This window comes from Taurulus bubalis (genome assembly GCF_910589615.1).
Source record: "Taurulus bubalis genome assembly, chromosome: 20".
NCBI lineage: Eukaryota > Metazoa > Chordata > Actinopteri > Perciformes > Cottidae > Taurulus > Taurulus bubalis.
Window position 1 is genome coordinate 2675304 of NC_136608.1, and position 14720 is coordinate 2690023.

Consider the following 14720-nt stretch of genomic DNA (forward strand, 5'->3'; position numbering starts at 1 on the left):
GTCACAGGGGTCACAGGGGTCACAGGGGTCACAGGGGTCAGGAGAGGACGTTCACAGAGCATGGACAGAAAGTAGAGGACTTGTTCTTGGACTCTATCTGGGAGTAATATGCAGTGCTATGCTTACTTTTAGAGTAACTTCTGAAGTATCTGCTTTTAGTTTAGTTCTGTGATTTCATTAGAATGCAGATACTTTCATTTCCGTTGTTATATTTTTAAAAGCAGAACATGAGCTCAAAGAGGAGGACATCACCTTTCAGGTTCACTCCAAGGGGTTTTCTCATGTCTCAGATACAGTGGCGGGCCGTGGATTTTCTACCTGCCCCTTCAGTGATCAGCTGTTTAACAGCTGGGCGCAGACAAATAATTATAATACATGTAATGTATTTGTGAAAAACATTTAACTTATAAAATAGCTATAACTTTGTGATCCTTAGGCCAGCAGAGAAGGAGCTTAGCACCCACCACTGCTCAGATATTGAGTAGATAACATGATGCTTTTGGGGGGGAAAGCCACATAATTCCTTTTTTTTAAAGAATTTTCATATTTGCTTATTATTCCGATATTGATAGTAGATTATTTTTGGGGCAGTGAAACAAGCTGTGAACACAACAGTGTGTATGTCCCCTGGTTTCCTGTCATTGCTACTGTTGCTATCTAAATTAAAAATGAAACGGTCCCGTAAAAATTACTTTAAAAATTATGAAAAATAAGTTTGTATTCAACTAAACTGTATTCTTAGTTCTGTTTTGAGAGAAACGTATCGTCTCTCGGATATCGGTCGCAGTGGTTAACGTTGTGAACTGAAAGAACACAAAAACACTACAAAGTTATGTTTAGCCAAAACATCACAGAAGGACATTTATTACATTATCAAAGTTATGGATGGAAAGTAAAATTAGTCAACAGTGACCAGTTTTAGCGGACTGGTGAAAGTCGTGTGTTTGTACTCGCCGTAACTCAAAAACAAACTTAATCTGGTACAAAATTGGTCTATCCCAGCTTGTTTTCTTCTTTTCTGCTGCGACTGCTTTCACATTCCACACGATCATTTAAAAATACTGACTAGTGCAGCTTTAGGTTGACGTTTTGCTACTGAGCTAATCCTAATTAGAGCGGTTATTCTCTAAAGTAAACCTCTTGAGACGACAACAAGAGGGAGGGAGGCAATGTGTGTGTGTGTGTGTGTGTGTGTGTGTGTGTGTGTGTGTGTGTTTCCAGAGGCTGCGTGGTGAGGAATGAGTGGGGCGAGGCAAAAACAGCCCTTTGGCTCTGATAGCAGTCGCTGTCGCCCGCTAAGAAGCAGACGCGTCAGCGGCGGCTCGGGGTCGGCGGGGTCAAGACAAGAGGCCGCACCTGGGGGAGGGAGACGAGATGAGAGACAGAGGAGGGGATGAGACGATGACTAACTGACAGCGAAGACGTCTCTCCAAAACAAAGCAGATCTGTTAGATAAAGTGTTAGCAGGAAGATTTGGTCACTGTGATAACTCAGTGAGTCAATCTGCAGCGCTGCGTCCTTGAGGAAAACACGCTGACCTCAGACTCAGTGGTGGCTCCACGACCCTTTGACCTTTTGACCTTATCCGCTAACTCCCGACACCGACCCCACGCTGCCTTCACACACCGTGGGACCTGTGGGCGAGAGGAAAACGTTTGTTTACGTTACACGACAAAGCCGTCTGACTCAACTCTAGATTAAAAGCTTTGTGTCCGGTGAGATTTATGAGGGATTAAAGGGATCGTTCTTGTCGACTGGAGAACTCTGCCTTCAAATGGTGACGAGTTGGAGAAGATGCCGGGTTTTCAACATGCAAACTTGAAGATTAATTTAGAGATGTACTTTATTTTTCTTAATGTCCATGAACAGACTTACCATCTTAAGAAATATCATCAGGAACAATGTTTAGAAAGGGCTGAACAGAGTCCCCAACAAATGCACTATTTCTTTATGTTTGTGTCACGATTGTTAAAAAATACAGCGAGCAGCTATTTCAGGATTTGTTTCAGAAGGTTTTGAATTTTTTTTTAACTATACATATATTTGTGAGGTTTATTTAAAGATTTAAGTAATAGCCAATGAGCTTGGAGCTAAGAGCCACAGTCCGCGTTGGGAGGATTCAGACAGACTAGCGAATTGTTGATTCCGGTCTTTTCATGAGATTAGTGTACAATAATAAAAAACATATAATAGCCTTGCTCTTTAAAATGTAATACCTGTCGCTGTCTCCATCCAATGTAACCTCAACACGCCACGTTGACTTGGGAAGCGCACCGCAGGATCTACATCTATATATAAAGTATTTTGAGAGTCAACGTTCGACCTAACTATAGAAACCAACTAATTATATAGTTATATATAACTATACAAGTTGACGAAAAGGTCCATTGAGTAGCTGTTCCGGAGCTTTCAGCCGTGTCCCATCAACAGACCCGTCTCTCTGTGACAAACAGAACTGGAGACGTTGACACATTTTGTTATGAGAGAGGAGGCCGTCACGTCACGGTCCATGAGCTGCGTTATCATACGCTGTGATCGTGTAGCCTGCAGGAACGTCACAAGGGACAGAGACTGTTGGAAACACTAAATGAAGGTAGTATTACTCATCGGTTGCATATTTTCCCACATGGTGTATAATGTCAGGCAGTCAAGAATCTAACGTTTATAAATCGACTGTGATTTGCAATGAATAAGCTCCATCATGTCACAAACAGAATGATTGCATGATGTCATGTAGAATGTCTACGTGTGAACTTGTGTGTCACCACACATGTCTGCTGACGGTCCGGTGGCTGTGTGTGGATTTACTGGAGGTGGGTGGAGGTCAGAAGGCGGCGTGGAGGGGGGAGGCCATTGTTTTCTGGCCGTGGAGCCCGGTGAGGATTGTTCGCGGGGCCCTCCAAGCAGGGCCGTGGTCGCGGGTGTGGCGCTTCCAAGTTTATTGTGTGCAGCATCCTGTCCTGGTCGCTATAAATAGAGGGACAGAAGAAGACGGAGCGCGGGGGTCAAAGCGTACAGCTGTTAGTAGAAAAGAAAAACGCAGGAAATCCAGGAGCAGAGGTCGACGTAGCTCAGACTTTAAAAGGCTCTGCCAGCTTTGACCTTGACTATTTTAAAGAAGGGCCATTATGATAAATTAAAGCTGCAAAAATCTGTGTTTTTTTACACATTCAATTGATATTTAGGAGCTAAAGAGACACGTGTTTCTCAGAGTTGGTGGAGAACAAAACAGAAGAATAAATATTGACATTCTTCAGGTGGACAGAAACACAAATGTCAAGGCTCCCATGTCTGCTGGAGGCATTCAAATTCAACTTAATGGATAGTATGTCAATGTAGTGTTTGCTAGCTTGTTGTGCTGTTCCCAAGTGGCCACAACATCTGTCAATGCAGGTTTTAGTAAACCACACCCACTGATTAGTCTGTTCGCTACCCATTCAGCAGCGTGCTAAAGCCTGTAGCTAACATTAATGTGTTGCTCACTCCCCAGGCTTCCTATTTCTCAGCATCTGTTCAACCACGGACAGCCAGACTACTTCTGTGACTGGGCCTTCAGCTGCATCATCTGGGCCGCCCCCTACTACGAGAATTGCCACTGCTGCTGCCACTACTGCTGCTGCCACCACTGCTGCTGCTGCCACCACTGCTACTGCTGCTGCCACCACTGCTGCTGCCACCACTGCTACTGCTGCTGCCACCACTGCTGCTGCTGCCACCACTGCTACTGCTGCTGCCACCACTGCTGCTGCTGCCACCACTGCTACTGCTGCTGCCACCACTGCTGCTGCTGCCACCACTGCTGCTGCCGCGACCACTGCTGCTGCTGCCACCACTGCTACTGCTGCTGCCACTGCTGCTGCCGCGACCACCATCCCACCAACGACCGTGGTCCCAACCACAGCAGCTGACAGCAGCGGTGCAGCGAGAACCCCCAATGCCGCCACACCGCTGACATCGAAAGCCTCCGCACCCGATAGAACATCTGGGCCCGGAGCGCATACCGTGCTGCCCGGCAACGTGCTGCCCGGCAACGTGATGACCGTGATCCCAAAGATCTCGCCGGGCAGCCTCACGCCGGGCCAACCGGCCGGGGCTCACACCACCATCGCCACCAAGCCCAGCAACGCAGGTGAGTTCCCCTCAGGCCAACCTGAGAACGCACCGCATGACGGGAATGACCGAGCGTTCATTTCAAGTCCCCCAAAACGTAGACTTGAATCACGTCTTGTAAATTGCACAGATTTACTTTATAAATATAAATTAGTTTAGTGTTTCTTCAAGTAACTTTATTTAACCTGGTGGTTTCATCGGATAAAGATCATTTGAGATCATTATTGTAGTTGTGCATGCCTGCTTTTTCAAAATTACACTGAGCTGACAAAAGAGTGTTAAGCTGTGATCCCCTCTGACGGGCGTCACCAGAGTCACACGACTTGGACTGAAGCCGGACCGGAGTCCTACATTTGCCGACTAAACACACCAATGACTTGTGGCTTCCCCTGGACTCGAGCCTTTTGACTTGAACATGCTTGAAACTCTCCCCCAAGACCAATTATTCCTGAATCCACCGACTGTGACGGCACTCACCTGCAGCATCCGACCGAGTTGCAGGAAAGAAGCGCTAACGTGAGAAATAGTGAGAAAGAAAATGATTACAGAGAAAATTCAGTTCACCTGCAAAAACTATTCGTCAACAAGTAGGCAAAAGGTGCGGAAAATTACAGACGGAGAGGGAAATGGCTTCACATTTGACGAAGGTCACCTCACAACTTGTTTAGGGCTTGGGACGTGTCGGTCTTGACCCGGTGATGAACCTCCGTGCATCACTACAGGGGACCATGGGTTTACTGTTGTCGCATTGTTTCTGGTTGCAGGCGCTGAGAAAACAACTGTGGCGGCTGCAGGCCCCGGGGGGACAGCGTCCAGGACCACACAGCCAGCTGGGAACACGGGGAACACTGGGACCACTGGGAACATGGGGACCACTGGGAACACAGGGACCACTGGGAACATGGGGACCACTGGGAACACTGGGACCACTGGAAACATGGGGACCACCAGCACCGCCTCCACCCCGACCAAGGCACCACCTTTGGTCACAATAGCTGGAGCCATGCCTCTGCAAACCCCCATCGCCACAACAACCACAATCACCAGCAGCAGAATCACCAGCAGCACCAGTAGCAGCACCAGTAGCAGCACCAGTAGCAGCACCAGTAGCAGCACCAGTAGCACCAGTAGCAGCACTAGTAGCAGCACCAGCAGCACAGGAGCTCAGCTAAAGACGTTTTTGGTAAGACACACGGTGATCCTTCTTTTACAACATCAATAAATATTACAGATGAAGTAGAGCGGTTTATAATCCCTCTAAGCAGCTCGTAATACATCGTTAAAACTACTAATGACAGGATTTTAATAAAATACATATTTGTATTTCCTTATCATTTGAATTGTATGTTTTTATGAATTTTTTTTTTAATTGCTATAACATTTAGAATTTTTGATGGTTTACAGACTTGAAATATAATAGTCTGTAGACCAGCTGCTATAATCAAACAACAATATGGATCATCAATGATCGTGATCGAGATCTCTGAAGTTATGTTCGCTTTTCTTTTGTGCTGATCCGATCCGAAACGTGAGTTTTATGATCCGTTGAAGCATTGAAATTACATTATTATTTTTTCTTTTCTTTCTTTCGTTGTCTTATTCATAATTAATTTTATGTTGGTAATTTTGCAAAATGTTAATATTATATAGATGGAGGCTTCAAATAAGCCCAGTTGGCTGTTTGCCTCTTCCTGCACTGATATTCATTTCTCTCTGTTACGTTTGTTATTTTTTTTATTTTACCGTTTGAATTGTGCAAATAAAAAAAATAAAAATAGGGACAGATTGGTCGCTTCACTTTACATCAACATATATTAGAAAGGATTTTGACTGACGAACTGTTTTTTGTGATTTTCTTGCAGTACTCTCTAAACAAAGGGCACGAGGTAAGACTTTGCTTTATTTTGAGTTTTGTGTCTTTAAATCAGTTTCAGGCATCGGACTGTTTCCCTTCACCCAAACAACATGTGACAATAAACAGCCGCTGCTATTGTCCTGAACAAGAGACACACCCTTTCCACATAATACCTTTCCTCTGACGTTTACTCCCCAAAGTTAGAGAATCATTGTGCAACATCCTGCGAAAAAGAACAACAAGTCATGTTTTATTTTCTTATATTGTGCCATCGTGTCCTTTTTAGTGCGACAGCTTTTACATCCGTTGCAAGTAGAGTCGTGATGCATGTTCATGCCATACGGCTTCAGAAATCCATTTCCAGCCCTCTGCAGTGTAGCACCGATTATTAAATCTAAATATGCAACCACCGTCCTCAAGGAAACCTCACTAGAAAGAACCTGAGACAATTAAACTAAATGATTTTCAGTTGACAAAACATCAGCGGTGCAACAAGCGTTATTAAGCCAGATAACCTGCCTGAGTATCCACCGTTAGCATTTTAGCATTTAGCACGTTAGCCAGACCCAGCATGCACCTGTTGGTGAGGCTGGTGTGTTCGATTTGGGTCACTGCATTAAATCTAGATTACCTTTATTTTTATGTAAGTACAATAATGCCATAACCCCACAAGAACACGATGCTTCTTTATTTTCCACGCCCCCTGATGCTCGGCCGGTACTCTTCCACATTTAGAACAACAGCAACTTCTTCTGCTGACTCGTCTCCCGTCTTCTGCTCCTTTCACACACACTTCATCAGGATCTTTAAATGTGACTTTTGTTCTTCTTCTGTAACGGATGCGGCTCGAAAAGTAGTGAAGTGCAATACTTGTATACAGAAAAAAACTTCTTTGATCCAGCAAGGAGAGTGAATGTAACTTGTTACTTCCACCCCTGGTAAAATGTTACGTTAACTGATCAGAATGAAAAGCTGCAAAAATAAGACCCAAGGTAAAAAAAAAAAAAAAAAGTAAAATGTCCTTTCGATTATCTCCCAGGTAAATATTTACAGTGAACTAGTCAGTGATATGAAAGTATAATAAAGTCAAAGAGCTGTCTCTTCAAAAAGGACAAGTGTGAATAAACCAACAAGAACACTTCCCACCACTCAGTCTGGATCCAGCAACAGGAAACAGTGAAGCTCGCTATAAAAAAAAAGGATTCCATTCACTGGGTGGAAAAAGTGTCTTTAGTGGGAACCCTTCCTGCCTTTCACTAGTTTCCTTTGTTCCCACACCTCTTTCATATACTCCCCCTCTCTCTCCGGCGGCCTCCACAGCACACACCAGAAACACTCCACCCATCACAGGAGAGGAAGATATGACATCATCTGTCTCTTTTGACCTTCCCGTCGTCACGGTGACCGCGTGGTCGACGCTTGCAGTCGTTCACATGAATCCATCACAAAGATGTGATGGATTCATTTGCAGGGACGATGACATGTGTGTCCTTGTTTCCCTTCAGAAAGAAGAGGAGAAAGATCTGGCGGAGGTGTGCAAGCAGCTGATGGTCAATTTCCAAGACGGGAACTGCACCCTGACATGGCACCGCCTCAACGGGAAAACACACTTCGACTGTGTGGCGATAAACGGCAAAGGTGAGGCACCGTCCTCCTTTTGGAAAAGTCACACTTGTCAGGTTAAATTAGAATGATCCATCTGCTAACAATCACCCCTGAACGTGTCTCACAGTGAAACCCGGCCTGGCGACCATGTACTATGAAGACATCACCAAGGTAAGCTTCGCACACGGCCGCATCGTCAGCAAATGGAGACGCATTCGTTCTCTGATTCTATTCTCTGCTAAAAGAAACCGACAGACAACAAAACCCTGATCGCCATCCTGGCGTCCTGCGGCGCTCTGCTCATCATGATCGTCATCCTGGCCGTGTGCGCCTCCCACCACCGCAAGCCCTACAGCGATAACCAGGTAGGGGCGGCGCCTCCTCGCCACAGCACGTCAGATGGTGGGCCTCCCAGTGGCTGGTCCCCGCATGACCTGTTTACTGTCGGCAGAACTCTGCAAACCACCATTGATGAGCAGATTTATGCATGAAAATTAGTGATGAGTCCTTTCGTGTCGAGGCTTCGATGCTCGTGTCGAGTAATCAGGTAGATTTTGGTGAAGCGCGTATTGAGGCTTGTGTCGATGACGTATGCGGTGACGTTGGAAGCCTCTGAGCCGGTCGGACCACGTGACTGATTCAGAACATGGTTCGTGGGTTTGCCGTGCGATTTGAAATATAAGGGGCAGAGAAACTCAATGGATTTCCCCCTTCCTCTCTGTACCCAGCTTCATGTGTGCCTGTGAAAGGGTTTTTTATAAAGCAGGCAAAATAGTCTCAAAAAGCCCAGCACTGTGGAAAAGTTCTTATTTTTACTCAATTGGACACATCAACATGGACTAACGGAGCCGAGGCTCGAAACACCGATCCTCTGACTGAAAGTCGGATATTCTAACCCCTGACCCACAGTCACATCACAACCCTCTCCCAATTTGTTTCGAGTTTTGATTTTGACCCTGCTAATATATCATAAAGATAGACACAATATTAATAAGTTAATAATTGATGTATTGGCGTCACAAACATAATTTATTCCATTTAAAGCTTCACACACCAAAGCCATGGTGTCGTTATGATCACTGCCTGTTTTACATGTATTGACCACTTGGTGGCGCAGTAGAGCAAATGAAGCTCCATGAAGCTTCGGGCCATGAGCGAACCAATTGGAGGGAAAGCTTCAATGCTTCAGGAAGCTTCATCTCACCATCACTAATGAAAATACATACAATATTTAGCTGTAAAACGTGTTAAGTAACTTAAAGAAACAATTTTTTCATGTTTTTGTGAGAATGATTTTTTGTGAGAAAGCCGCCGTACCGGCTGCACTGTCATTCCTCGCCCTCAATGTAAGTCCACCCACTAAAAGTGCTTGTTTTTTCCGTTGACAGGCTCAGATTTTTATTAGTGTCTGACGACATTATAGAAAGAAACCTACGGAGAAATAAAACATTTTTCTTCACCTTTCATTCAACGTCTCGCTCGAGGAGAAGTCTCGTTCGGGGATCCGGTGAGAGGCGACTTGTGGACCACGGTGTGAGAGTTTGAGAGAGGAGTGCTGCTACTGTCAGAGTTATCATGGCTGAATACCTTTGTCATTGTGTCTCGCCCAATGAGAAGTCTCGCATCCACGATGCAGAGCATGACGTTGAAAAACCACTGACTGACAGCAGCAGCATCTTCTCTCAAACTCTCACACCCGTTTCCACAGTTGTCTTCTCGCCTCTCATTGTATTTCCGAGCGAGACGTCTCCTCGAGCGAGACCAGACCGGATGAAGTCAAAGATAAAGAGAACGGTTTGATTTCCACCATCTGAGCCTCTCGGTGTGAAAACAAGTCCTTGTAGTGGACGTACTTCCTTGTAGCGCTCTGGCTTCATCCTGGACCGATTTCAAGTCTCAAGTCCGTTTGCAGCTTTCCTCAGCCTTGACCCTTTGACCCCCGCAGCAGCACCTGACGGAGGAGCTGCACACGGTGGAGAACGGTTACCACGACAACCCCACGCTGGAGGTGATGGAGGTGCAGCCGGAGATGCAGGAGAAGAAGACGGCGCTGAACGGAGAGTTCAACGACAGCTGGATCGTCCCCATCGACAACCTGCTGAAGGAGTGCATCGCGGACGAGGAGGACACGCACCTGTAGAGGAGGAGGAAGAGGAGGAGGAGGAAGAGGAGACGCCAAAACAAACAAAAGCATCCACACTCTTGACCCTGGAGGTTGTCGTCCCCGTAGCCAGACAAGACTTTTGTCTCAAACACATACTTCCCGTCCAACGTCTGTCCGTCTGTTGTTCTTCTACTTTAGTTTGGGAGGATTAAAAATATCAAACCCTTTGCGGGTGAAGTACCGATCAAATAGTTCAAGGTGGCCTTGAAAAGAATCCACCGAGGCCTTCACTGATGTGCCTGTACGCTGTTTCTATAGAAAGAAGTGACTTCACACAACTCGAGTCATTCTGGAAACTCAAAGTGCTCCAAACCCCCAGAGAGAATGTTGCCTTTTCATTCACAGAACACCAGTTGGTTTCTTCAAGCTGTAAATAAAGCTTTAAAGGGAAAGAGGCAGTTCTAGAGTTACTAAGTTAGACGTAGGTGACCTTGCGGTGACCTTGCGGTGACCTCGGGGCTCCAGAGCGTGTCGGGTGTAAAGGCGGCGCCGGTGAGCCGTTCATGAAGGAAGAAAGCGTCTTTAAAGAGCAGGAAGAGACGAATGAAGGCTTTCCGTCCACATGGTGTTGAGGCCCGAGGGGACAGACCAAGTACATTTGGTGCTTCGCGTTCTCTCCATACGACACGTTTTCACGCGAGAGGGGGAAAGTTCCGGCTTTCCTAATGGAATTGGAGTGTAACCATGGTAACTCGTGCAAAACTCATGTAACCAAACGATGATTTGTGAGAATCAGAAAGTCTGAACTGTTTATTTTGTTTAAATAAATATATATATATATATATATATATATATATATATCACGCCTAGTTATAGTTACACTTCAATCGAAGCGCCATTGACAATACGGAGCCGTCCGCCATCGTCGTCTGTGAACGCTGTCGACGTTACCGCGTTGCATTGTGGGATATTTATGCCAGCGCAGATCCCAGTGTTAGCGTTATGGAATATTTCACCATTCAGAGCGCTAGATGAAGCCTTTTGTCCGCTCTGGCTCTCCATACCTGGAGGATATCGCTCAGTATTTTTTAAAGAAAAATCCACAGTTCACAGTTTTTTTAATAAGCTTCATCTTCTTTCATTCAAAATAAAATCACATTATTAGTCAACATAACGCCCGTATATCCTGTTTATTATATATTAGGCTTTTTTTGGTAGTTTTTCAACAATATTTTCATTAGTTCTAAAAATTCATGAGCAATAAAACGTCAGCTGTTTCATAACATAAGTATCCTGTTAGTGGTCACATGTCGCCTAACGACAAAGTCTTCACAGCAACTTGGAATGTTTCATTGCTCTGAGCGAAAGAAAATTCTCATGTTGCAAAATGATTGAAATTTATTTTCATAAGCCAATTATCATAAATATTTCCCAGTCAGTCAAACAGGTTGAGATTTTTAAGGACCAGGACACGTACATGATTTTAACGGCAAATAATCATCACTGAATAAAGTCCACTATCAGTCAAATATTGCTAATAGGAATAAAACTGGACTGATCCTGGTTTATGGATAAAACATATTAAAAAACACCTGAAGCCAACACTGTAAATAGTTGTTTTCTTTCCACACTGCTGGAGGAGTCTGGGGACATTTAAAACCTTCTGACTTGATATTAAAACCCTCACAGCAGAACCTGCTCAGTTTGAATAATATCCTTCCTTTTAAACCATTAAGAAGTTAATATATATATGTACTTATACACAAGTGAATCCATCACCTTGGGCACTCCAATCATCCTTTTGATTGCTTTTTGTTGTTGTTGTTTGTGTGTCTATAGTTTCACTTTCATTATAGCTGTGATGTTTTCACCAAAGTACGTTACCAGTATTTTCTATGTATTTATGGATGTTTGCCGCTGAAGGCAAACAACAGGTGTCTGACACACTGGAAGCTGTAAATTGTGGATCGCCTCGGCGGTCATGTTGTTCTTTCTACTGTCCGGATATGAAAATAAAAAGGCAGTGTTTTTTTTCCACTTTGGTCCTGACGTTTTTCTTCGATACCCCTGATACCACGAGGACAGAAACTACGGAGACACGAGTTAAGAAAACCTGAACAAAATACAATCTTTATTCATTATATACATTACATACAATGCAATACTACAGGGCTTTCTACACATTCACTGTACCCACAGTAGTGCTCTGATCAGAGGTCACCCAGGGGTGAAGAGGTCACCCAGGGGTGAAGAGAGGGACGATGGAAAAAGAGAGAATACCATCCGTCCATCAACATTGTTGTGTGGACGACATGTACTCTAAAATAGCACACAAAAGAAATAAAAGAAGTATTTGGCATTGTGTTTTTATACACTTTTTGTATTTTTTTTTCATATATATAAATCTTTTTTTACAAAAGGTGCTTTAATTAGTCTTTTTAAACAGTTTTCTTCTGGCACAACATGAAAATAAATGCTACGGCTAGCATGATGCTGTCAAAAATATAAATAATGAATCCCTCGCATCGCTTTTATTTCTTTACGTCAGTCCGTTTGCGTGAACAGACGCTTCAAAGCCATCGTCCTCCGCCTGCATCAAAACGCTCGCGCACAAAAACAACCAGATATCGGGGCGTGCTACTCGAGCGGCGTCTCCATCGCGGTGAACGGGACCGGGGTTCCACTTTCCTCCTGCGGGGAATTTAGGAATGTTTGTGTTGTCGGACTTAAAGGGCCAAACCACAGATTGGTGGGTTGCTTCTGTTCCCGTCAATAAATAGTTGAGATAACATTCTTACTGAGGATCAGATGAGAAGGTCGACGCCTCTCTCGTGTCCGTGCGTTAAATATAAAAACATCCAGACTGGAAACAGCTCGCCGTTGGACAGAGGCCAGTCTTTATGCTAAGCTAAGATAGCCTCACATTTAGCGTACGCGCACGAGAGCGGCGTCGATCTTCTCGGCAAGCGAGCAAATGTCCAAGCTATTCCGCCCGGATTGCTGCCGCCCATTTCCCTGGATGTTCACTGAGGTTTTCACAGCACACCGAAATAAACTGAAACAAGGCAAGACCCACACTTAAAGGGCCGGTACATGTTCTACTTACCTGTAGTGCTCAATGCATTTGTGATTTTGGGGGTGAACGGTCCCTTTAATGGAATACATCCTGCCCTCTTACAAGTTAAACGTCACCAGAATCCAGTCTTGGTCGGTCTGGTATGACCGGGAGCTAATGGCTAATGTTAGCGTCACTGTGTGACATCATTCACCGACTCGTCCCACGGTACATAGCCTCACTTTAGTTTCACAGTACAGAACGGTTAGCGATGTGGCCTTTAACCTACACAGCACCGGTTCACTCCTATCCCTTCAAAATAAGAGCATACAAAGGTGAATCACCGTCCAATAAAGTCTTAATTAACAATGAATTACGCTCCAGTCAAAGTAGTGTTTCACATGAATGTGTCTTGACCCAGCTCAGCTTTATTGCTGATGATGTCCTTTTGTCTTTAACGTTCTTCAGGCTCTTAGTCGGGTCGCACCGATCACAAACATTATGTACAGGTTGAGGTTTAGCGGTCGCAGCAGATGTCCCGGAGATGGAGGCGACTGGCGTGGTGAACGTAGGAGACCGAGGTCAACCGGGAGTCATGGAAGACAATAGACGAGCGAACTGAGGGAGTGGCACTTTGGGAGATCAGCGAGCGCCAATGATTGGCTGACAGCCGAGGTAAACTCCCACCGCCTCACGGAGGACTGGAGCAGTATCTGACTGTTTGTCCTCACACACGTAAGAACACTTGCTGTAAACTCTCAGACAGAACACCCGTAACCCTACATGTGATCCTCATTCTTCTTTAAGTGATGCTACAATGGAGGTAAAGCATGTTGTAATGGAGGACGCTGATTCGGCTTAAAGGGACAGTGCTTCAAGTGCGGCTGTGTGAGGAACTTCTCCATAGTGAGAGTATTACTGCAGTAGAAGTAGCTTGGAGAAACAGACGGGAGCAGAGCCATGTACCGTCTGTGTGCGTCTTTAAGATACCTACAAATAACTATATCAGTTTAAGCATACACCATATTTAGAATAGTTTCACATCCGTGCTGTCAGACCTTTCTGAAAAGGAACTGAAGCGGTTATCTCGGCCTTATCCAAAACACCAGACTCATTTTACTTCTATTCTACTGCTGCCTCCATCGGTTAGTTAGTTTGTGTTATTGTGTGACGTTAGTAAAGCCAAACTAACCCTTTAAAACACCAAAGTCACACACAAACACTAAAACTAACCGATAGAGGCAGCGGTAACCAGAAGGTCAAATGTTTTTGTCAATGGAGTCTTGTGGCTTTGAAGAGAGGAGAGATAACGGCTAGAACTTCTGTCTGTTTCTCCTCCGTCTGCCGTAGGAAATGTACCGGCTATGGAGAAGGACCTCATGTAACCCCACTCCAAACCATCAGAACTACCCCTTTAATTCACTGTAACTTCAGGAATATATTCAGGCCGACGTCAGGGATTTTTGGGGGAAAATAAAAAGAGGAAAATCTCACCAATTATTTCATCACACTGAAGGAACATCCTGTCAACACACTTTGACATAAAATGCCCTTTTCCCACTCTGATAGTCAACACTGGCAGCACTTCATTCACACGGCAGCCGCTTCAATTCTTCCCAATAAATAGAAGAGTAATTAAATGTAGAGCCAGAGCGCTGCTGTGTGTGGACCTGACTCTTAAAGAGGAACAAGAAAGAACATGACCCAGCACGGAATCGGTTCAATCTCCCCAAAAAATGTAATTTAAAAAAGAATCCTTATATGTATATTTACATATTCTGTACACCATTTAGAATTAAGTCCATTAACTACTAAGGGGGGGAAAAGCCCGTTTTACAACCCAAACCAATATATAAAGGTATATTTAGATATATATTAAGCTTTATCTCATAGAATCATTCCTCTATTGTTACTACAACATGTTTAAATGCTTTTGAAGCGAACCAAAGTGAAAGTGTACGTTAGGATTTTGCAGGAGATGCTGAAATGTT

At 44.6% G+C, this 14720-nt stretch overlaps 1 protein-coding gene across 1 annotated transcript; it reads left to right on the forward strand.

Moving 5' to 3' along the window:
• Window positions 1-4035: 4035 nt before the first annotated feature.
• Window positions 4036-9710, forward strand: podxl (podocalyxin-like; the record flags this gene model as incomplete). Its single annotated transcript, XM_079236027.1, has 7 exons — window positions 4036-4129; window positions 4875-5293; window positions 5973-5996; window positions 7471-7603; window positions 7698-7741; window positions 7816-7935; window positions 9516-9710. The coding sequence occupies 7 exons, from the start codon at window positions 4036-4038 to the stop codon at window positions 9708-9710; spliced, it is 1029 nt and encodes a 342-aa protein (XP_079092153.1).
• Window positions 9711-14720: the final 5010 nt, after the last annotated feature.